This window comes from Acanthochromis polyacanthus, chromosome 11 (genome assembly GCF_021347895.1).
Source record: "Acanthochromis polyacanthus isolate Apoly-LR-REF ecotype Palm Island chromosome 11, KAUST_Apoly_ChrSc, whole genome shotgun sequence".
Lineage (NCBI taxonomy): Eukaryota > Metazoa > Chordata > Actinopteri > Pomacentridae > Acanthochromis > Acanthochromis polyacanthus.
In genome coordinates this window covers 33,997,082-34,020,763 of record NC_067123.1, presented here as the reverse complement: position 1 = coordinate 34,020,763, position 23,682 = coordinate 33,997,082, and the positions used below count along the sequence as shown (strand labels likewise).

At 42.9% G+C, this 23,682-nt stretch overlaps 1 protein-coding gene across 1 annotated transcript in view; it reads left to right on the top strand.

Moving 5' to 3' along the window:
- Positions 1-2,248: 2,248 nt before the first annotated feature.
- Positions 2,249-23,682, top strand: part of jarid2b (jumonji, AT rich interactive domain 2b) — a 108,774-nt gene continuing 87,340 nt past the window's right edge. Inside the window, exon 1 of the mRNA XM_022210147.2 lies at positions 2,249-2,893. Within this exon, the coding sequence (XP_022065839.1) occupies positions 2,849-2,893 (45 nt within the window). The 5' untranslated portion in view covers positions 2,249-2,848. The remainder of the gene's footprint in view (positions 2,894-23,682) is intronic.

The following is a 23,682-nucleotide window of genomic DNA, read 5'->3' as shown; positions in this document are numbered from 1 at the left end:
CATCTTTTTTACATAACGGCAGATAAAGATCCAGGGGGACCCAGCCGTAAAAGACAACTTCACGAGTGCTACGCAAGTTTCTGGAGGGGGGCGTTTCTTCGTAAATGTTAAGAGGGGGGAGGTTAGAGGGGGATGAGGGAGAGGTTGTATGTGCACATGCGCATGCTACGTTCAAAGTCGTAGGAAATTAAATCTCCTCTAATGCCTTTAATAAGGTGTCAGTTCATTAGGAGCGGACTGTCTGGGTTTCAATTGAAGTAGTAAGTGCAGACTTTGAAAGAACTTTAATTTGTACAGACTTGTATCAGTGAAGGTCCTGATTTCTCCACAAATCCTGCGCTACATCTACCAACTGTGCTCGGTACACCTCAGGAATAATCACTAGCACGGTGCTACAGCCTGATCTGTTTGCAGCTGTTGGTTTCTTGTGTATTTGTCAGTGTTCAATATGAGGAGAAATGCAGCCGACCATGTAGTAGAATGACATGGCACCATTGTTGTAAGAAAAAAGCTGCAGTCCACTAATTGGCCTGAGAAAACCATGATTTGGCGTTATACAAGGAAACCATGAATTGGCCTTAGCTAATTATGAGGAATGCTTGAGGAATGGCGGAAGTAAACATCTTCATATCTTCACAGCTTTTATTTCACACCTCCAACTTTCTAATAACCACAAAATACAACAAAATGAATTCCCCCCATATTGGGTCTTTAAAACTCTATATGGGACTTTTAAAGCACCACGTTTCAAAATAAAATCTAAATCTGTGCTTCAGTGTTTAACCATGTGCTTTGAAGGAAGTTGTGGGGGTGTTGTGAAGTGTGGGGGTTGGGGATTTTCATTTGCATAAAGATTTGGGAACCCCTACCTTCTTTTTTGTCCCCTTTCGCCTATTCTGAGAGTGAAACTACGACTAATAATAATAATAATAATAAGCTTTATTTAGAGAGCACTTTGGAAAACACATTACAAAGTGCTTCACATCAGCAGCAAGTGAATCATCAAGTTTAGAAGCAGAAAAAAACAGAATTATATAAAAACCAATGTTGTAAGGCAAAAATATATAATCAATAAGTAAGTATAAATCAGTACCTTGCCACAAGAGGAACAGTAAAAAAAACTGTTCAAGGCAATTAAAACTCATGCAAAATCGGGAAAGGCTTTCTGGCAGAAGTGTTATAAGAAGGGATTTAAAAGACATAAATTTGAAACTACAGCATAAATACAAAATATCAACAATCACACCAGGATATCTCAATATAAGAAAAAAACTAAGGTCACTTTTTATTGAATTTACAATTAAAGCACAGAAAAAATCTCCGGTTGTAGCAGCACACTGAAGTCAAAAGGCCTCTGGTTCAAGGCATTGCAATACTTTGAGCTAAATGGTAACACTGGTATGCTGACAGAGACGATGCAAACCTGCTGAACCCACCCTTTTAAAGCGTGTTTTTATGTATGTATTTTGTAATTTTAATAATTTTCCCTTGAATTACAAATGTTGCGAATTTCCCCACTATGCGATTAATCGAGGATTATCTTATTTTATCTTTGTTTGGCCTCTACTTCAATGTATCTGCGAGTTTAAATAAAGTCTGAATGAATGAGTGAATAAGCACTGAATAAATTAACAGTTAACCTGATGATGGAACTAGACAAAAAGTCAGGGTGTCACCAAATGTTTCACAGTGTTTCCTGAGAAGAACATGACTGTCATTATATACTGTGACTCTGTGCTGCTGTGTCGCAATGATACAGAAATCTTGAACAAATCCGTGGATCCAGACTATAAGCCGCATCACTGCCAAAATCTATTGAGGTGGTCCTTGTGTCATTTCTGACCTTCCCTGAAAATTTCATCCAAATCCGTTGGTCCGTTTTTGAGTAATATTGCACACAGATGGAATAACAGACGAACAGACAAACATAAGCTGGTTATGAATGAAGGGTTCTCTGCTAGCACGTGCTGTTAAAACATTACATGTAATGCAAATCGGCTCTAAATATCAGTCATCTGCCTTTCTGGATTACCAACAATTGCCATTGATATCAACTCAAAAAGGTGGATCCCTGCACTATAAGTCCATTAATAAACATAGAGGACATCATGTGTAAGATCACCAGAGCTAGAATGAGGATAAACACCGTAAAGGAGCGTGCTACGGGGTGATCTGCTGCTGTCTGGTGTTTTGGGGCCGTCTCAGAGGGATTTTGAAGTTGCCGCTGCGTGCTGCAGAACGTGATAGGCTGAGGCCGGGGAAGAAAGGAGCTGCTCTCCGTCAGCAGAGCAGTGCCGCTGGAGAGCTCTACCGACGACCGCAGGCTCCAGCTCAGAGAAAAACGAGAGAGAACGAGAGAGAAAAGAAGACGCGACAGCCTACCTAACGTTTTATTTTTTAATTTTATTTATTCATCTCCTCGCCCGTGTCCTCGCCTCGAGCAAGATGTAACGCGTTGACATCACCTCAACCATATTCATGCATTTGAAAAGAGCCGGGAGTGAGTGCGCAGAGAGCCGAGCTGTTCGGGCGAATGGAACTTATTGTTGTGTTTTGACTATGTTATCCCCAAGTGAGTTTGGGTCCAGTGCGTCTGTGTTCGTTGTTGACCCTTGAGTATTTGTTTTTTGTTTTTGTTTTTTGTTTTCGGTGTGGATTTACATCCGAATACTTTAAGGGGGAAAAACACCGAGGGGAGGATTCTGCAAAGCCAGCAAGCTTTTCCTTACAGAGCCGGGGATTTAAATCGTCGTTTGGTGGAGCTCCGGGAGAGGCGAGAGTCAAAGAAAGAAATTCATGTGGCCATTCTCTCTATAGCCAAACATTTCTTTTTTGGTGGGATTGCATAATGAGCAAGGAAAGACCTAAGAGGAATATCATTCAAAAGAAATATGTAAGTACAACCTTGTGTTTTGCTATTATTGTTTTTTGCTCAAGTTCGATGAAAATGCATAAACTTTCATCACGGACTGTGAAGGTTACCAGCCGGCAGCTTGTGCACTATTTAGCCCCGATGTAAAATGTATCCACTATAAGTTGTTACACATTACACGTTTTTTTTTGTTGGTCATTTAAAGAGACAGCAATGTTTATTCAATGTCTGTGTTGCAACGTTTTCTTCGACACCAGACATGTTTTAAGCCATTTGAACATTGAGGTGGAGGGTTTTTCTTTTAGCTTCACTCGTTATTTTTGGAAACGAGGGGATGCTAGCACGTCTCTGCTGGCTAGAAAAGGTTTGAAATTAAAACACTTGGCACACAGTTTGCAGAAAAGAGGCTTTTGTTCGCTCCCCCTCGTTTCTCTCTTTGCTATTCAGAGCCGTGAAGACGAGCCTGTCGGCCATGGCTCAGCTATTTCGGCTTCCATTTCGTCCCATGCTGAGCATTTCATCTCAAACTGAGCTCTTATCTCCAGAATATCTCAACCCCACGTTACTGTTGTCCTCGTGTCGAAGCGGTTGTGTGCTGTTTCTGAGGGTGTCTGTGTGGCGTATTTTGTTGTTTTTTCCCCCCTCTCTCTCTCGTTGTGGCTCTTTAATTTTCTCCATAAAGAGTGAGAGCAGCAGGAAAAGGGGGTCATGCGATTCAGCATATTCATTCAATTTCAACAGCACTTGAGTAAAACCGGTCGCAGGGGTTTTCTTCCTCTTGTTGTTGGTGTATTTTGCCATTACCACTTGCACACGTGAAGTCGCTACTGTAAATGCTGCAGGTCTCCGTGTGACCTCTGTGAACGAGCACATATTGCAGCAGCTGAGGGATAACTCCATTTTTTTTTTTTGAAAATGCGAGACTACAGGGGGGCTTAGCTCACCGCCGAATTCACCTGAAACAGCAACATTGCTCGGCTGTTTCTGCACGATCCTGGCTGCTGCTTCTTTTTTTTTTTAAGCAGGCTGTGTTCAGTCGCATTGCAGAGGCTCATGTATGAAGCGACCATTTTCTTTCTGCAAGTAACACTGCTGAATTTATGGGGAAGGGGGGCTGTGAAACGGAACACTTCAGCCCAGTCCTGGCTTTTAATCGCACAGCTTCGGTTTAGTGCATTAAAAATTGTGCAGATTCACGCTTTTGATCGTGCAGAGTGTGCTTCTTGCCCTCCTCCTCTTGGGCTTTAAAGTTTGTTGCACTTCTTTTCTCGCGTCCTGTGAATTATCGTCAGGCACCTCATGGGCACATTGTTGCGTTTAATTGCACGAAGCATCTCATGTCTTGCAAAGCTGAAGTCAGCAGACCCCCCCCCCCCCCATCTCTCTCACCTCCTTCCACACCTACCTACCTACTCCAACATGTGCAGTGTCTCTTAGGAACTCTTTTGCAACTGAATGCATCCAAAACAAAACATTTCATCACATTAAGTTGTGAGGCATTTTTGGTGCAAAACTGAGCAACAGGTTTGTGTGAGCAAGTGAACAGTCAAACACAAAGGCTTGTTGCCATGCGTTCACGAGATTTCCTCTTAATTCAGCTGTGGGGGCTTTTTATGTTTCCCTCAACAAGTGTAAAGAATTACAGAGCAGTGTGAGCACAGGAGGAGTATTTGTACTAGTTTGAATTGCAATTTTCCTCAAGAACTTTTTCCGTTCGCCTCACAGCTGCACGAGGCCCGGTGAATGTCTGAACAAATAGAAAAACAATTAGAGTTGAGCTTTTAATTTGACACTTTTAGAGTGATTTCTGTATGGTGCAGGGTTTTATTTTGGAAGAGAACAAGTTTGATTGTGTCTGCATGGCTTCTTATGGTCAGTGTCAGTAGCTCAGTGTGCTGAAATGTATTGGCATCTGCATTTATTTATTGGAAAGCAACTTCTCAGACAGATGTTGAAAATAGCAGAGAAAGTTACTTCAACATGGTGTGCTGAAGCTGTGTGGTTTGCAGCATTTGTACTCGATGTATTCAGCAGCAGCAGCAGTTAATATCTCCTCGTGACTTTTTATATTCCTCAATGAACGCGATCCTTCTCTGACCGTGACCGAGTAGTTTCACATTCATTGTCACTACTCGTGCTTCTCTGCTGTGTGCTGAAGAAGTGGATTGAGCATTGCAAAAGATAACAAGCATTTGGTCCAGTCAAGTTGTTTGTCGGTCTCTCCCTGAATTGAGGAAACAGGATGTACCACAGAAATCATGAGTAACTGAGAAAAAAGTCCCCGTTTAAAATCCATCCATTATACAGTGGCCAGCAGTGTCACACTTTCTAAAACTGGATGGGCTTTTTTTATTTATTCTATTCATAACGTGGTTGTATAATTAGAACTCGAGTCAAAGCATCAAGGCTGGGGGAAATGGTGTGGCCGCATGCCCGGCTGCAGGATGCATGTTTCAGTCCTGTGTGTGTGTGTGTGTGTGTGTCTGTGTGTGTGTGTGTCTCACATCTGTCATGTGTTTTCGGCAGCATGCATAGTGTCTGTTTCAGTCCAAAATAGGCTCACAAACGTGCTTTTTTTTTTTTGGTGCAATAACCTGGAGGAGACCAGACCTCCGGCCCCCCCTCCAGGCTTTGAGACAGGACTCTTGGCCCTTAGTGTCCCCCCACCCTCCTTCCCTCTCCCCCTTCTACTCCCCATCCACCCTCCCCCTAATTAGCGTAAGACAATTATACATGCTTGGCTTAACCATTTCCCCTGAAACATGAGTGTGAGTTGTTACCCCTCCACCCCCACCTCCTGCACCCAACAAACACACGCTATCTGCGAGTGATATTAAAATCCGCTGGTCATAAAATGATGTGAAATAGGGAGACGAGTCCTTAATGAAACCAAACAAGGCAAAGCAATAATTAATTTCCACTAGTATTATAAACATTAGTGTCAACAGAGGCAAAAAGTAAGGTAAAATTGCCCTGTCACTGATTTCAGGTTGTGTGTCACTGCAGAACAACGTGAACATACTTTCTGTCTGCTTCCATTTCAGTGATGAAAACTTAATTTCTGCAGGTTTATTTTCCTTTTTTGTTGTTGCCTTTCAAACCAATGGTTGAGAAGTAAAGGCTATGTAATGACTGAGGTATCAAGCGCTAATGTCTGGCAGTGTTGTTCTGTCTAACCAAACATGACACACACTGTGTGTGTGTTTGTGAATGCGTGTAAGCGAGGGTAGCAGGAGAGCACAGCAGAGTGCAGCTCAATGCAGCCCGGGCCATTTTGTGCAGAGTCGGCTCTTCCTGTAGGCCCCAGCTGGGGCTAGGCCTCTGATTCAAAGGTTGTGTGTGTGTGTGTGTGTGCGCATGTTTGTGTGCACGCATGGTGTGTGTGGGACAAGCACAGCTGCTGCAGGGGCCTTTACAAATGTAAAGAGGCTGTCAGTGTTTGTTTCATCAGGCGCACAACTGATGAGGGCCAAGTTGAAAATCCATTGCACTGTGAGTGTGTGTGTTGAGCGTGCACAAAAAGAGGAAACAAAAATAGAGAGCAGGAGCAGAATGGGGAGTGCAAAGGCACAGACTCTCCCCCTCCTCTCCTCCTTTTCCTCTCTTTATCTCCCTCTCTCCCTGTCTTTCTGTCTCGCTCTCGTTCTTGGGCTGTCCAAATGAAATGTGGGCCTCATGTAGGACCATGAAGAGAGGGTCACAGGGTTGTTTTTTCACCGTGCCTGAGCCTCAATGCGCTTCATTTAACCTTATGTTTCAATGCAAATTCTTCTTTCATAAGCTCCCTTCTCCTCACGTGTGCAACATGGCAGGGTTCACTTTGCAACCCCTCTGTCACTATGGCTACCAGGGCAAACCAAAGTGCACTGTGGCAAAAGCAGAGTTTTACTGCCTGTTTATTTTACTACGTTCACTATGGTTACGTTCCACGTGGCTCATGTAAAAGGCGCTACGGTAAAAGATAAAAGTGCTTTGCATATATGTTTTGCTTTTGCTTGAATTTGTCAATTGTTTTTTTGTTTTTTGTTTTTTTTTTAACAAATGTGCTAGCATGCAGAGCGTAAAGTGACGAGTGTTTCAAGTTTGAAACCAGCGGGATGTTACAGGGATAAGACTGAACAAAAGGCAACAGAGTTCTGACTTTGAAAGTAACATTATTTTGCTTTATTGTTGTCTGTTCACCAGTTGGGAAAAATAAAAGAAGGGCTACTTTGATTTTATTGCCAAACTGTATCAGCATGGCATAAAAGTAACTGCCAAGAACATAAAAGTCCTGATGCAGATTATCACCCATTTGCACACATTAGAATCAGTGGCTGTGAGAGTCAGTCACACCAAGCAGAGAAAACATAAAGCATCAAAGCACCCACATATGTGTTCCGCCCCATCTCTGCTTGCATTAGTGACACATTTTTGATGCTCTGAAGTTTGGCAGGTATGTGAACCTCACCAGGCTTAGTTTATGTGTCCCCTCCTAAACAGTTGTGTGTTAGATCAGAGAGGAGGAAGCCTTCCCACGCTGCAGGCCCAGCCTCACATCCCCTTGGCTTCATCTTTCCCCTCGCAGGGCCTGCAGACTCGACAAGCACTGCCAGAAGAAATTTCTGGGAGTGAAGTTGGCTTCCCCGGCCTTTTTTAATTCCGTCTTATTTATTTATGCATTTATTAAGTTAGTGCTGAAATGAGGAGAAGGCTCTGTTTTTTCTTTCTTTCTTTTTTATTTTTCATTTTTGCTTAAATGGAGTCCGCTTTGCCAACAGAGAGTTTACTGCATCATTACAGGCGCTGCCGGCTTCAATTTGGACCGGCGATGGATGTTCAGCGGCCAAATGCATCACAGCTCAGCTCTCTTCTCTGACATAAATACAGACTCTGTGTTTACCCTTTACACTCTGTGCCTCCCTCTTCTCCTTCTCTGCACATGCTTTCTACGGCATTATGTCACACACGCAGCACAAACTCCTGTTATGCAATATGACCTTTTCTCTTATCAGCTGTTGGCATTGAACACAATCTCCGGCTCTTGCTGGCACCGGCACACACTCACACATGCACGCACGCACAGGCAAAGGTCTGTAGGTGTGCACCTGCCGACAGCAGGTGAGATAAACTGGTTTTCAGACCAACCTTGCGAGGCATCTTGCGCATATCAGTAGCTTTGGATATTTGCAGGAGTAGTGATATAAAACTGGGTGTGACTGCCTTTGTTACACGATATTTGCTTCTGTCGTGGGCTGTGTGTGTGTAAATCCTTTAGTAGGTGTGTTGTGCAGTAAATGCTCCAGTAGTTGGACATGAGACATGTTTGGACACAGTGCAGTTGTGGAGAGCCAATGCAGAAAGGGGCGTGTGTGTGTGTTTGTGTGTGTCACGTACACCACTTGTGTTCTCGTCCGTGTGCGTCTTCATTCGAGTGATTTATATCCTCCTGCCCCTGTAGGTTTGGATGGAGATGGGGGAGTGAGACAGCTGGTCAGGCCCTGAGAGGCTGTGTGTGTGTGTGTGTGTGTGTGTGTGTGTGTGTGTGTGTGTGTGTGTGTGTGTGTGTGTGTGTGTGTGTGTGTGTGTGTGTGTGTGTGTGTGTGTGTGTGTGTGTGTGTGTGTGTGTGAACACACACACTCATGCATGTGTGTGTGAATGAGTGAGTGGCTTATCCGTTCAGGATCCCTGTAAAGCTGAATCAACACTTTAGCTTTGTCTTTGCTTTGGCCTTGCAGGCTTTGAAGAGGTCCATGAAGGACATTCAGTTGCAGCAGAAAGAAAAGAAAGCAATTTACTAGATTTTTCTTTATTATTTACCATATCGTTCGCCAAGCATTGCTGTAAATGTATTTCTGTTTTTAAAGAAACACACCAAATAATCTCCTGGTGTTTTTGTTTCTAGTTCAAAACTCTGCTTAGCCCCAGGCTTTTATTTAAGCTCTGTAAAGTTAAAAGAGGAGTTATTAGGGTTTTTTTTTCCAGCCCCCCCCCCCCCCCCCAAACTATTGCAGCAGAGCAGCATCAGCTTTTAATGCTCATTACGTTTATGTCTCACAGACAACCCCTTTGACCAATCTCTGTTCTCCTTCTCTCTGTTCATCTAAACTACATCAGTTTATTAAACACTCCTCACATTTTCATCCTGTGGTCAATCCCATCTGATCCCCTATTGTGACTCTGTCGTCTTTAAACATCCAGTGAATTAAGCCTCGAGGGATGAAGCAACAGAGCAGGGGCTCAGTTGGTATCGATCCTTCATTACTCCCTCTCTTTCTACCTAGAATAGCACAGTTTTGCTGTCAAACATACAGCAGACAGCGAAAGGTCAAATGCAGCGTCACAAAATTTCTTGACTACGGTGCTAAGATTAGGAAATCCTCAAGCTTTCTGTAATGATATCTGCTGACATATCGTATTTTCCGTGAAGATGGCTGGTTATACCGTATCATCAGATTTCAGTCCGGGAATCCTCTTCGGTTTCACCAGTCAGCGTACATTCATAACTGCTCTTGTTATGCGTTATAGTCTCATAAGCTTTCTACCAAGTGCGGTAATCTATGAATCATTCTTTTATGATAGAGCAGTTTGTGTCTTTCAGCCAACAAGCCACCGGCCGCTCTATTCAGGTCCTCTTTGGCACAGAGCTGCCTTGGCCGATGAATTGCTCTCTCATGAGAGTGTTTTCCAGTGGTAACTTTATTTTTTTTTTAAATCTTTCACAATCATTATCCCTTTTTTGATTTTTTAATTTATTTTTTTACACTCTAGCCATTTGTGGCTCTCCAACATGCGTGGCTAGTTATGGAACAGTGACCTTCCCTCTGTTAAAGAGCTCTTGAATGCAACCCTTTTCACTGAGCATTTGGCCCCTCATGAGGGAGGCCTTAATTCAGGATGGCAGACTCCACCCCCTGACCGGGGGAGTAATGAGCCAGTGGAGCAAAGTGGCTGGGTGACCACTGTTGCTGCCTAATCTCTACTTTTCAGCCCTCACAGAATGATTAAAAAAAGAAAGAAGTAGATGTGGCATGGGGTAAAGAGGTTTTATACAAAGCTCATTGATTCAAACAGGTGTAAATCTTATGATTTCTGACTGATTCAGGGTAAAATGACTGGTTACAGAAAAAGGTGTTAACTGCGTCTGGCCGACGTTTGCAACAATTAGGCCTTCCAAACTGTGTTTAAAGGGCTGGACATGAGCATGTTTTCCTGCTGAAACATGGTTGGGGGAAGGGTCTGTGTCGCTGCTGAGTTGTCGGATGTGCTGGTTCTCTTGTCGGCTCATATGTGAGAAAACAGGAGGAATCAGGGGGTAGTGGTGGGCGTTTAGGGACTGCAAGAGGAAGACGAGTACATGGTTTAGTTGATATGCAGGTGAATATACACACATTCTCTTCTCATCCATCCCACACCTCCATTCTCCAAATGCTGCAAGAAACACATCACCCACCCCCCCACCCCCCACCCCCAACTCCATCCTGTCTTGTAATGGACTCTCTTCCAGTGTGTCTCTCTCACCTCCTCCCTCTTAGCTCATCGGCACAGCTACAAAGAGAGGAAAGAGGTGTTGGGAGTGTTCTGTGGGATACTACTGCAGAGAGGATTTAAGAAGAGGGGCTATTTTCACCTAAGCTAGTTGTGAAATTGCCCTGTAGTTGCAGAGGAGGAGGAGCTGATGCATGGTTGTTAATTTTATTTGTTTAATTTTTTTTTTTACAGAGAATGCCTTCTGTAAGTGATAATCGTCTGTTTAAAAGACTTCTTAGTGACACGATTAGGTTATTTTGCAGCTCTTTTTTGATTCCCCGGTTCAGTTGACATCTCACATTCTTCCATCTGCTTTGTTTTGATTTGGCCTGCCAAAGGAAACTTTGGAATACTCTCCAGTTTGATATGATGCATCTGTGTGAATTAGCCCCCTCCAGCAGCACCCTGCCAGACATACACTCAGAACATACTAACATGCACGCACACGTATAGTCTGGTCCTCTGGGGTCGTCCTGTTGCACTTGGTAAACCTTACACTTATGCCTTCTTTAAACCTCCTGTTGTCCTCATTTACAATCACCAAAAAATACTGTTTCCTTTTCTAAAAAAAAACAAAACAAAAATTCAGCCAAATATATTCTCCAAATTTCTGAAAATTTGCAAAACCTTCAGGAAGAAAATTCCAATAATTGCTGGAAATTTTCCCTTAAAGGTTTTATTTTTTTTTAAAAATCCCCCAAATTTAAAAAGAAAATTCTTGTAAATATTTTCAAAAAATTTGTAAAAAATCTTCCAAAAATATCTAAAGTGATTGCATATATATGAGTAAAACTTCTGATATTTTCTGAAGAACATTTTAACATTTCCTTTTTCCACCAAAAAATGTTCAAAGATTTCCCAAAAATGTTGAAAATGTGGACATCAGAAGTTTCACTGTGAGAATATACATTTGTTTTTCCATATTTTCAAACTTTAAAACGGGTCAATTTTAAATCGCAGGAAAAAAGGTTTGAATTTTTTGATACAGAGAATTTTCTGTATTTAAGCCTAATTTTTTCAAGAATTGTTTTTTTATTATTTGTTTGATTTTTCTGTGATATTCTACTTAAAGGTTTCTTTATTTTCATCTTATGTGAAGCATTTGGAGGGTGTCCTTCGGAGTTGTTCTTGTTTTACTCCTTTAAATGGAAAGTGTTATGAAAAAAAAGGTATGAATTGATGAGCCTGAAAAGGAATATGGATTTTTCCTTCCTTTTTTTTTTGCTTATTGAATTTTTTTAAGCAATAGGTGCTTTTTAAGTTTCTCCACAGAGAGAAGCAGAGTGTGAGTCAAAGGTTTTGTTCCCCCTGTTTTAACCTCAGCTCAATAGATGAGGGCTTTTACAATTCTTCTGGCTGTGTGATTTCCTCCAGGCCTCACAGCAGGGAGCTATAGTGCATGGTACACTGAGGGAAGGGCGCCAGAGTCTGGGCTGAATGTCTGGCTGGCCTCCACTGGCCCTGGATCAAACATCGCGAGGCCCGGGGGCAGAGGGCCAGCTCTGGAATTCACAACCTGTGATCGTCAAGGAGAAGAAATCCTAGAAGATAGAAATAATCAAATTAGGTACCATCTCAAGTGGAATATTTATAGTGACGGCAGTAAATGGGAGGCCTCTCCACTCGGCTCGGTTGTAATGACTGTCTGTACGAAACAGGGCTCCTGGAAAAGCACACCTCAAAGGTTGATGCAGACGTTCACTGTTTATAGATTTAATTGTTTGAGAATGCGGATCGGAAATGAGCTAACCACTGGTTGATTCCCATCCTGACTGTCACAGACGCACGCTCACTTTCACACATTGAAATGAGTAATGTGGAAACAAACTCTGGATAAACACAATTTGAGAGCCAGCTAGCAGGAAGTTACCATGGTGACGAAAGTATACCCCCTGCTTTACTCTCTCCTATGTCTTTGTGTATGAATGTGTGTGTGTGTGTGTGTGTGTGTGTGTGTGTGGGGGGGGGGGGGGGGGGGGGGTGTTACGCGTCCGTGAATAGGGGGACTTATACCTCCCACCCTGAGGTTTCTATAGAAACTGACATGCTGACAAGGTTTCAGAGCGAGTCAAGCATGTCTTCCTTTTTGTTTTAGGCCCAGCACATGAGGGTGTGGAGCTAGATTAAAGAGTTAAGAAAAATTGTTGTTGGAGCATCTGGTTCCTGGCTGCATTGTGGGGAAGTTACTAGGTCTGTCTTGCGATCATGCGAGTCAGAGAAATCAAGTGTATAACTGCGAAACTGAAAAAAAATTATTTGAGAGGTGGAGATTTTATCTTCCAAACTTGGCATGCAGTGTGTTTTTGTTCCTAGACAATCATTTTAGAAGTATGAATTTACAAAGTTAAGTCTTTGAAGCTGATAATGGAAAATGCACTTTTTTCTAAATGCTGTTTCTTGTTCTATATTACACAGATCTTGTAAAGTATTCCGTAAACCGTAACAGTCAGAAGAAACCGGTAAACTTTCACAATTCATGATAGTGGCCTATTTCCTGAAAGTAAATCATTTAGGGTGCCGTTATTGAGAATCATTTTCATTTTGAACAAATAACCCCGTCTTTCAGTCACAGAAATCAAGAGTGGAATTTCATATTAGTCATACCATTTATCCACATATGACAGTTGTTTTAATTCCAGTTTTAATTCCTCTCTTGCTCCTCAAGAAGTGATACATAAATTTATTGTACACTATACTGATTTACAACAACTGAATCAGCCAGATGTATAAACACATGTGACTAGAACCAAACAGTAGCACAGAGACGTACTCATGCAAGAGCAGTGTGTGTATGTGTGGAACGTTGTAGCTATGACTTGAAGAGTTCTGAGTCAAAGTACCTTATGCATGTTAGTTGACACCCAAATACTTCAAACTAAATGATTACGTGTTAATCATGAACCACAAAAAAAAACATGTGGTGAACATTGTAGACGGTTTCACTTTGATCACATGAGATTCCATCATGACTTGTCCATTCCCAGCTTCTTTTTTTTTTTTAAATTTCTGTTTTCATTCTTAAAGTAGAACTAAATATTCCATTCAACTCAATTGTTTCAGGGTTGTTGTTGTTTTTTTGGGCCTCAATGCATAAAATTAAAACTGTGGTAAAATTAGAGACCTGTGAGAAAACTCTAGTCTGTTGTTTGTGATTTGGTTGGTTGGAGCACATAATTCACCTCCTAAAATTCCAATATAAAAAAAGAGATCAACCATGCATATTTTAACAGGCCGTAAAAGATTGTCTTTATACCTCAGATATAGTATTACATATAGGTGGATTTGTTCATGAATGAAAAGGTTCAGGAAAAGGTGGAAACGGTAACATTAACCCTCCATGTGAGCTGCGTGTCTGATGGTGAACTGGAATTTGACTGAAGTTTGGCAAATTTTTCTGGCATAGTGTGTGTGTGTGTGAATGTGGGAAATTCTATATCTCGCTCAATCAATTTGGTTTGTTTTGCTGACTGTAACATTAATAAATTAACTTGAAAAACTGAGTCAGACTGATTTTATCTAGTAACGAAGATAACTAGATGACTAGCAGCTAGCACGGTGATTCAAAATCAAACCGGTGATATAAACATCAGTGATGCAAACGCCTGGTCAGGCATTGTAGCTTGAGTTCGGGCTGGTATGAGGTTCTAAATTAATGTATTTCATTTCCTGTTCTGCTAGCCCTCGGCGGTCAACTAGCAGTGATACAGTCTGCTACAAGCGTGTGGGCGCCTTGATGTTCTGTAGGTTGCTGGCTCAGCTGACGCCATGTAATCGCCCCTCATGCATCACCTTCATTCTTGGTTTCCACTGTACCAACGCCATTATTCACCTCTTTCTGACACTGTTCTGCTTTCCACTCTACCTCTCCTTACGCTGCCAGTTCCTTCACTTTTAAGCATATCTTTTCTTTCCTCTTTTCATGCCATCTCGTCCCTTTCCTCTGCCCGTAACCTATACTCTTGTCAGTCTTACCTCCCCTCTTTGCAATGGGCCCCTCAGACCTCGAGGAATTTGCCTTTGTGTGCGATAGTGTGGTGAAGGGGTGAGGTTCGAGGGTTTTGTCCCAAACTGGGAGGTGAAATATATTTTTTCTTAATTGGCTCTGCCAGTGGTTGTGGCAGGGAGTGAGCCTGCAATACAAGTCCCAAAGCAGAGGAACTCTCTTGCCTAAGCCCTGGCTTTGTTTCATAACGTTCTCTGGCTACAGTGTAATCTGCAGTCATACAGCAACACACACACACACACACACACACACACACACACACACACACACACACACACACACACACACACACACACACACACACACACACACACACACACACACACACACACACACACACACACACACAAACAGAGGCTTTAAAACGGCTTAAGATGTTGGACACAGCAGTATACAAAGAAAATAGGCTTTGGATGTAGCACTATGAGGTCTAGGTGAGTAGTAAATGAGCAGTTGAGTTGCGCTGTTAACGGAGCGTAAATGCAAAATGCTGGTTTGGCAGTTGGTGTTTTTGAGTTTAAGCGTATGCTGCTTTGCTTTTGTGCTTGTAATCGCACATATTTTTGTCCATTGTACTCCGTACGTGGGAGTTCAAAATGTGGGAATTCACATTCCAACGAAAAAGGAGTCAGTCAATATTGTATGTATATTTTATGACACTTTCTTGTCTTACACTAAAACTCAAATACCTACAGACCTATTTTGCATTGTAAAATCTGTCTCATCACTTATGGCTTTGCTAAGATTTTTTTTCTTTCTGTGAACAAGTGTAATATGGTTTTAAATCAAATTGTGGTCTGTGAAACGTGTAAATCTTTCTTGCCTAAGGTGTCTTGGAAATTGAGCCGCATTTTACTTAAGGTGATGGATCTTCTTCTCTCTGAACATTTTTCTGTCTTTTAGCCTTTTCAAACTGATGTGGGTCACACTTGACAACTCTGCAGCAACCCCGGAAGACTGAACTGCTGCTGTGCAACAGTCTGCGCAAGTTAATAGCTGACTGACTTTCTCACATTATTTAAGATGGAGAAAAGTTGTGAAGTCAGTTTAGAAGATGCACATTGACCTTATCTGATTGACCGTGACAGTAGGTCAAACCTGTGTCGCTGAGACAGTTTGAAAGGGTGCGTTTGTGTGACCGTGGTCAGACCCTGCTCTTGCTTTTCCTGTTAACTGTCAGTGGAGGGCTGCGGTGGCTTCCATTAACCATCACCCTAACTGGTAATCTTATCTCCCTGACAATCTGCGTTAGGCTCAACCTGCTGCCAGTTAACCCTTTCCAGACCCCGGTGAAGTGCTTTCTCTTTTTTTTCTTTACATCCCAAGTGGTGCAACACTAAACGTTGAGAGGAAGTGTTGTCGTTTGGGGGTTTAAATTTTTGGTGTGTTGAAAAGGCAGAGTTTGATTGACAGATTGTATTCTGCACAGGATCAGTCTGTCATAGATGTTTGGACACAAGCATCTTATCTTTCCATTGCCGTCTCCCTGCCTCAGCTCATGAAGAGAACGTATGAATTCTGGGCCAGACTAGTTGCTGGTTGCTTCGCTGTATGGCGCAATTGGAGACAAACAGCCAAACACGCTTGCAGCCTCTGATGATCTCCATAAAATCTGCCTCCCACTCTCCCTCCCTCGGTCTGTCTCGCTCCTACTCCCCTTTAATTTTGCTCGGCCGCAATATCCTACCTAGACCCTGATTGTTGTTTTCTGAGAGCTGGAGCGGTGTTGTTGTAACATAATCATTTAGTCTCCCTCCCGTAGTTCTGGCAAGCTGCATGCTGAAATCCATCCACTGCTCATTTTTATGGGGAGCGAATTTGTTGTAGCTACTGTGACTGCTGCTGGCTCGCCTTTGCACTGTATTTACCAGAATAGATGGATATCTCGCCCGCAAAACATTTGAGGGATGACACATGTTATATACACATTTAATATACCCCGGAGGTCATGCTGGTGAATTTGATTAGCGTGGCTGAAATATGATGGTTGTGATATCGAGTGACTTGGCCTATATTGAATTTTTAATCTCAGTGTCAACTTCGGCTTACATGACGTACCCTTCATCCTGACCGCTGTAGTTGGAGCTGGAATAACAGAGTTGTTTGTTACCTCATGGCGTTGAAAGAATGCAGCTAAACATGGCAACTCAAGAGCCTGTTTTTAAGGCTAACACTGAGCCGCCATCGTAGTATTATTACTGGAAAATAGAGGTTGCTGAGGTGATCACAGGAGCGTTTTCTCCTCAGGTCAAACTCATTGACCCTGAATGACAGTCTACAGGTTTCAGCAGAGCCATTTAACCTTGTGACATATTGTCTCGAATGGAGCCAGTGGCCGAGGTGGTATCACGGGAAATGAGGCTGCTTTTGTACTTGGCATCCCTATTGGTTTTACACGAGGCCCATTGGCTTTTCTTCAATTTAGTCTTTTCTCATATTCCTATGATGGTACTGTGCACGCTAAACACATGTCATGAGAATTTAAGCAAGACGTTGAACATGCTGCCAGTCCTCCTTCCACAAAAACCATCCAAATAAACACTCGCACAGCTCCAACTCTTTCATTCACTTATCTTGTTATTGGATCTGTAAATCCCACTGAATATTCCCTTTACGTGTGTCACCGACTGGGGCACCTACAGGAGGGAAAACCCTGATTGATTCATTGGGCCGAGAGCGGCACAGGGGCCCTGTAACCTGACAGGGATTAGATATTTATTGTTTCAGGTCTGGAGTGAGCTGTTGACATGAGGCCCAGAATTCCTAGCTGTGCATGCGGTTGCAAGATCATAATCTATTTTTTTCCTCCAACCTCCGTGGCTATAAAGTGAATTTGGATGTTTGGCTGTATTTTTATTCGCAGCCACATTTAGCTTTATTCCATCTTCCCACATCTATGCTAAGAAATGTGTGGACGTACCAACAGTGCAGAGATTTTCAACCTAGTGCAGCTGATTATTCTCTCCTCCTGTTAGTGAAAAGCTCACCAGAAAAATTATCTCTTTTCCTATGCACTGCAAAAACAGAGAATGATCTTGTGGGGGGAATTGAATAAGTCCAACCCGTGTAAGTGCGTCTCGTGCTTGACAGCGAGTTTGCATATGATTTCCATAAACGAGGGTGTTGATGTATGAGTGACTTGTCAGACGGATTGATTTACGAAGGCGACTGTCACTCACTGACAGAGTTTATTGTGATCGTGCCCAACCTGACCCATCATAAGATGACTAACTGGCTAATTGAATTACTGACTGACTGATAACCAAAGCAAGGTTATTGAGTTATTTCTCTTTCCATTCATCTTACTGTAGCTTAGCTTGATTTTTCAGGAGAAGACTCTGTATTTTTAGTGTCTCATGAGAGGATGAGAGAAAAAGTTGCTCTCAAGACTTGACTTCCCTTATGGGAGAAATGTTCTGCTTGGCAAGGAAGTGAATGGATATCCATTTGCAGGCGGCAAAAGCTTTTCCCTTCCATTTCTCTTTGTCCTTTTCCTGTTCCTTCTCCCTCTCCTTTAGTATCTCTCTAGCTGCTAGGTGTTATCAATGCAGCTATTGTCAGGGCTCAAAGAGCAGGGGTGCTCATGAGACCCCCTTACAATGGGCACATGCCTCCCCCTCTGTGGGTTTCGTGTGTGTGTGTGTGTGTGTCTCTCTCTATGTGTGATGGCTGAAGGTCTGGGAAGCACCTCGCCTTCCTCTCTCACATTCACCTGTTTTAGTTGCAGGTGTTTCAGCACCAAACGGTTAAAATCAACCAGCTACGAATCAATCACTGTAGCAAACATACACAGCTGCATGGTAATGTTACACTTGTGTGATTTTAGTGAGAGATTTCATATATATTAAATTTCATCTGGAATCTACCTGAATTTACCGGTGTAACTAACTTCTAATTGAGAGGGATCTACTCAACCATATTTTAATTTTTGCATGAGACGCTATTTGTAGGCTACATTTCTGAATAAATCATTTGAGACTATTTTCAAACTTGTCCACACAGGAGGACAAAGCTGCAGAGAAACTCCTTTTACTCTTTCTAGCTATGACAAGAAATGTGAATAGAAGGATTTTTGTTATGAAGTTGTCCTGTGATTTAGTGTCTTTATTTACTGTAACCCAAGAATTGCCTGTCTAGAATGATTAGATGTTCGTTTATGATCAGACGATGTGCTGAAAACCACTCTCAACACAAAAACTTAAGTTGAGGTTTCTGTTGTTAGCAGTGACCTGCAAACAAAAACAAGTGACCCCAAGACGAGGTTGTAATGCCTGAAGTGGTTTGTGCTCCAACATCGTTCTGAAGAAAAGAGGCTGTGGCAGTTTTACAGCTGCCTTTATCAATTTTGGACAGACATTTAGTGTTTCTAAAGAAACCTCCTAAAGTAAGGCAGCAGAAAAAGCATGTCAAAGTTGTTTTTGGTCAAAATCATTCTGAAAGGAGATCCTGTGTGGTGCCCACAGCGGTGATGAAAAAGGATCCCTTATTGTCATAGAACAGAATTATAAATGTGATCTTACAAAATGCCAAAAATGATCACAATCCCACTGGGGAGCTTAAAGTTTAAAAGGCGCCTGTGCGATAACACGCATGCACTCTCAAGACAGCCTTCTGCTTCTCATTTTTGCTCTTGTTCTATTCTTCTCACGTACACAAACAGACAAGATGGCTGCTTGAGGCTGTGGCTGGCTTTTACCACCACCAGTCTACACAAGAGGCACCTCACCACAAGAAAAAGAGTGGGACTGTGAGGTTAGGAGTCCCTCTTGATCCTAAACATTCACATCATGCGAAACAACAGTCTTAAACGCCGGCTTTCCTGCCAAGTTTATGCTGACTGTGAGTGTGCCCGGCGCCTCTGAGTGACGGTAAAGAAGTAGGTCAGCGGAGAGACCCTGTTCAACCCGAGCTGAGCTGCTCGCGCGTGTGCAAGTTGCATATATGTGTGTGTGCTCTTGTGTGTGGGCATGTGTAGCACAGTGTGTAATTTGTTTCCTTCCGCCAGGAACCAGCCTGACCTCCCCCGGCTTCAGCAGCATCAGGCAACTGCGTATGTGTGTGTATTTGTGTGTGTGTGTGTGTGACGGCTGAAGCCCCGGCAGAGCTCTGTTCAATGTCGCTGCGAGCAACGTAGTCAGCAGTCATATGCAGACTGACAGCTGAGGGAGTGAGAGGAAAGGAGGGCGGGAGAAAGTGGACAGGGGAGAGCACTTTGTGAGATGGAGCAAGTGTGCATGCGAAATGTTCAGGAAAGACAGAAGGACACTGGCATGAGAAGCCAGCGAGCAAATAGAGAGGAAGAGGAAAAAACTACAGAGAGTGAAACTGCGAGCGAATTCTCTCGGTCTCTCATATTCACTCATTTCACAGCACACTGCTGTTGTTAGGGGATGGCTGAGCTGCTCCACCCCTTCCCCCCCACGAGCCAATCCACTATCATATTCCTCCCCATCCTGCTGCCTGATTGGTGGGCTGTCTGAGCCAGTGGAATAAAATGGGATTGATGGGTAATCTGGGACCTGAGCTGGGGGAAGCGGGGAGGAAGGGGCTCAGGGCAGGGGTGAGGTAAGATGAACTTGGTCATTGGGACAGTAGGATGACGCAAAAAAGTGAATATGGATGTACAATTACAGGAATTTAATACGTTACAATTTAACCTCCATATTTTATTTGAGGATTTTTTTTGGGTACTGTTAAAGAACATTAGGCAGTCGCACTTACGTTTTAAATGCTTTAACCATAATTTGAATGTAACACTTAACTCTGAATGGGACACTGACTACACACTTAATGCAATATGTAACTCTTTGGCACATATTTACCGTGTGGAGCTTCTGTTTCCGACCATGGCTCCGTAGTCCTTGATGAAGTCTCCCCAGGGTTGGCTGCCACTTCTCACACACTCTTCACTTTGTAATACAGAAAGATGAAGTAGGTAGGTTAATTAATTTTAGTCAGACATTTGGTGAAAAATATTGTGCTGCAAAACATGGGACTTGTGAGCTATAGAGAGAGAGAGAGAGAGAGAGAAAGGACTTACTAATGTGAGGGCCTTGGCAGAGAGGAAAAGCCACGGCTGCACTGTCTCCCCCTGGGTATTGTCATGGCTCTGAATGGCTAATGGGAAGTGAAACCAGAGCTGGAGATTGCTCCGTAATGGCTTCTGAGCTATGTCCTTGGGTATGTTGTACACTATACAAAAGCTGCATTTTGTTTAGCTGTATAAAAGGCAGGAAAATGTAACATAAGCATAAGCAAGCGTACCTCAAATCCAAGTTCCGCAGTGATATTGTTGAGATACTCTTCAGGCTGACTGTAAGATTTTATTTAGATACTGACATGTCTGTCTTTGTAGAAGCGTTGAATGAACAGGTACACGGCATGTACATTTTAAGAACATGCTGCTAAATGTTAACCGTATTCCTTTGAGTGATTTTGAACATAAGAATGGTCCTCAGTTTTGTGTGCATCTGTGACCATCCTTCATCTCTCTTTCCCTGTGAGATGCCGTAAGCACCCAAATGAATATAGATGAGGGGAGAGATCAGCACGTGTTCAAATCAATGGCCTGCCAAATACAATAAAAACTGCTGCTCGCCACCATTGCGTCAATAAAACATCGATTTGGAAACGCAGGCGTTTTGCTGAGTGACTTCAGGTCAGCAAGACATTGAATACGTGTTAGTCATGTTTTTTTGTTAACTTTCATGGATTAACCAAAAAAAAGTGACAAGGCAGTGTTTTTCACTTCTAATCAGACTGTTGCCTGCCCTGAAAACGTCAGCGTGGGTTGCCAAAAATCGGGTCAACATTACTAAGCTTTTAACACGTCTTTCTACAGTAAACGTGTAGAAAGGGTTCAGGGGAAGAGAACAAACTCACAAATTCCGCTCGTTGTGACTGTTCTCCTAACAGTGTTTTCCATTACTGTCACTACAAATGTCTCATCATATCTGTATTACACTCCGCTCTTACCCGCTCACTGAGACTCAAAACACATACATAATTAGCAGAAATCCCCTTATTTTGGGTAACTGGGAACAGATCAGAGAAGCCATGCATCAGTCTTTCACCCTTTTTGTTTTCTTTCTGAGATGACGCAGCTGCCACAAACCACAAACTTTCACACCCTAAGGAGGAGAAAGTGTGTGGTGTGTTTAAGCGCAGCGCCATAAGATCCAGATCCATCTCGCCATTTTTAGCCAAAACCTGAAGGAATTAAAAAAGGGCGAGCCAACGGTCCAGCAACTCTGAATAAGCCCAGAGGACAAACAGGCCCCAAGTTAATTATTCAAATCAGCAGGAGAGATGCCTGGCAAGCAAACATGCACAGGGTTTCCCCAGGGATACTGCAGGGACCTTCTCCTCGGCCTGCTGCCGTTCACACATGTAAACTAAGTTGAACGATTGTGTTTTTGGAACTGCAGCAAAAATTGTTATCTTTGACATCTAGGCAAATGTTGTAAATAAGGGAAATTTAGAGGCTGTCTTTCTTGATGTGCGTTTCCCAAGAAATAACATTTGACAAATAAGAGAACAGCTGCTCGACCTTTGCACGAAACGTTACTTTCAGATAATATTTTAATCTTAGTCATCTTTACACTTTCCCCTGCACCGCCTCCTCCTCCTCAGCTGTACTGACAGGAAGACTACCTGATTTCAAATGAGTTTCATTATGACAGAGCTGGCAAGAAAAGCCTCCATCACCAATAAACGTCAAAGGCTTCGAGAGGGGAAAATCTTATTACGTCACCTCTGGTTTTCCAAAAAGTCGTCACATCCACAATCTCTGACGTTCGGGCCGCTCAACTCTCCAACGCTCCCCTTGATTGCTAGGAAATGGATCCCACGTAGCTTTTGATTTTTATTTTTGCCTTAAATGAATCTCAACTGCTACAGTTCTTACTCAGGAAATTAGTACTGTATGTGGCCACACTGCTTTCAAGCAATACTCAGTAACAGAACCTGACATTTGCCCCCAGTGTGGTGCAACTGTCTTTGATCCCACTTATCCGCAGATAACAAAAGAGAAGCGGCACCACGCTGTGTCTGTATAGCAAGCCACATCATTACATCTTGTAGATGATAATTTCAGAGAGCTTATTGTTTGTATATGTGAGACTAGTGAGTGACAGCATGCGTAGGTGTAGTCAAGCAGGGGAGTAGCGTTTGCTTGAAACGACAAACCATGTTTGTTCTCGCTGTATAGGCCTTCTTTCAGGCTCAGGAGCTTTTCACTTTACCGGGAAAGTGGCGGATATGACCTGGGTGGTAAGTGGAGGTGTGGAAACGAGAGGGAGTGCAGTCAGTACAAACGTAAATGCCCTGACACATACTCCTCCATTGTGATGAGCAAAGCTGAGATGATGCAAAGCCGCACACTCGCACATACTCCTCCATTTGTGATGAGCTGTGCTGATATAATGCAAAGCTCAGAGTCACACCACAGAAATGGCCAAGTGTGTGTGTAGGCACTAATGTGAGAACATGCAGGTTAACGCAGTGAAAACCCGCCATCCAAATGCTACAGCTAGAGTGTGACATGTTAGTTTTTGATGAATATGACAATGGCTCAGCTGGAGAATATTGTTTTCTGTTCTAGCCGAGTCCAGTCTCTCTGAATTAGTCTTTAGCTGGAACCCCAGTGAGTCATAATACTGCATACTAGTTCTAGGATTTGACTATGTAGTTGTTTCAGAGGAGAAGTGACTAAATTAAGTGTGCTCAAAACCAGTCATGCTAAAATTCTCTCATTTTTGAGTTCGCTTTTGATGAACACAGTTGTTCCAGAATGCAATGCACAAAGGAAATGAAGAAACTCAGTCACAGCTGGAAAAAACTGATTGTGGACAGAGCAGAAACAGCCTTCCAAACATCTTGGCAAACCAAATTTAAAATGAGTCTGGAGAAAGGGTGGAAAATCACACTGCTGTCTCTTTAATTAGTTGCTTCATTCTAAGCTCAAGGTTAGTGTTTGTTCCTGCAATAATTGTCAAAACACCATGCATAAAGAGTGGATACGTTATTGTGTTAGCATACAATGTTGTATGCTTCAGACTCAGCCCTTGTCTCCCCAGTCACAAGAGTGTATCTGCTAGCCTAGCACCACGTGTGGGTGGCTGGCTGGCTTACAAAGGCTTCAGTGTACCGGCCTCTCTTCCCACTGAGTCCTCACTGTACTGAGCGCTCACACAGAGAATTCCTGGATCTCTCTGACAGGATACCATCCTCCCCCACACTCTGAAGCTTTAGTGGGAAAGGGAACCCAGATAGTGAGTGATTTCAAACTGGGGGGAA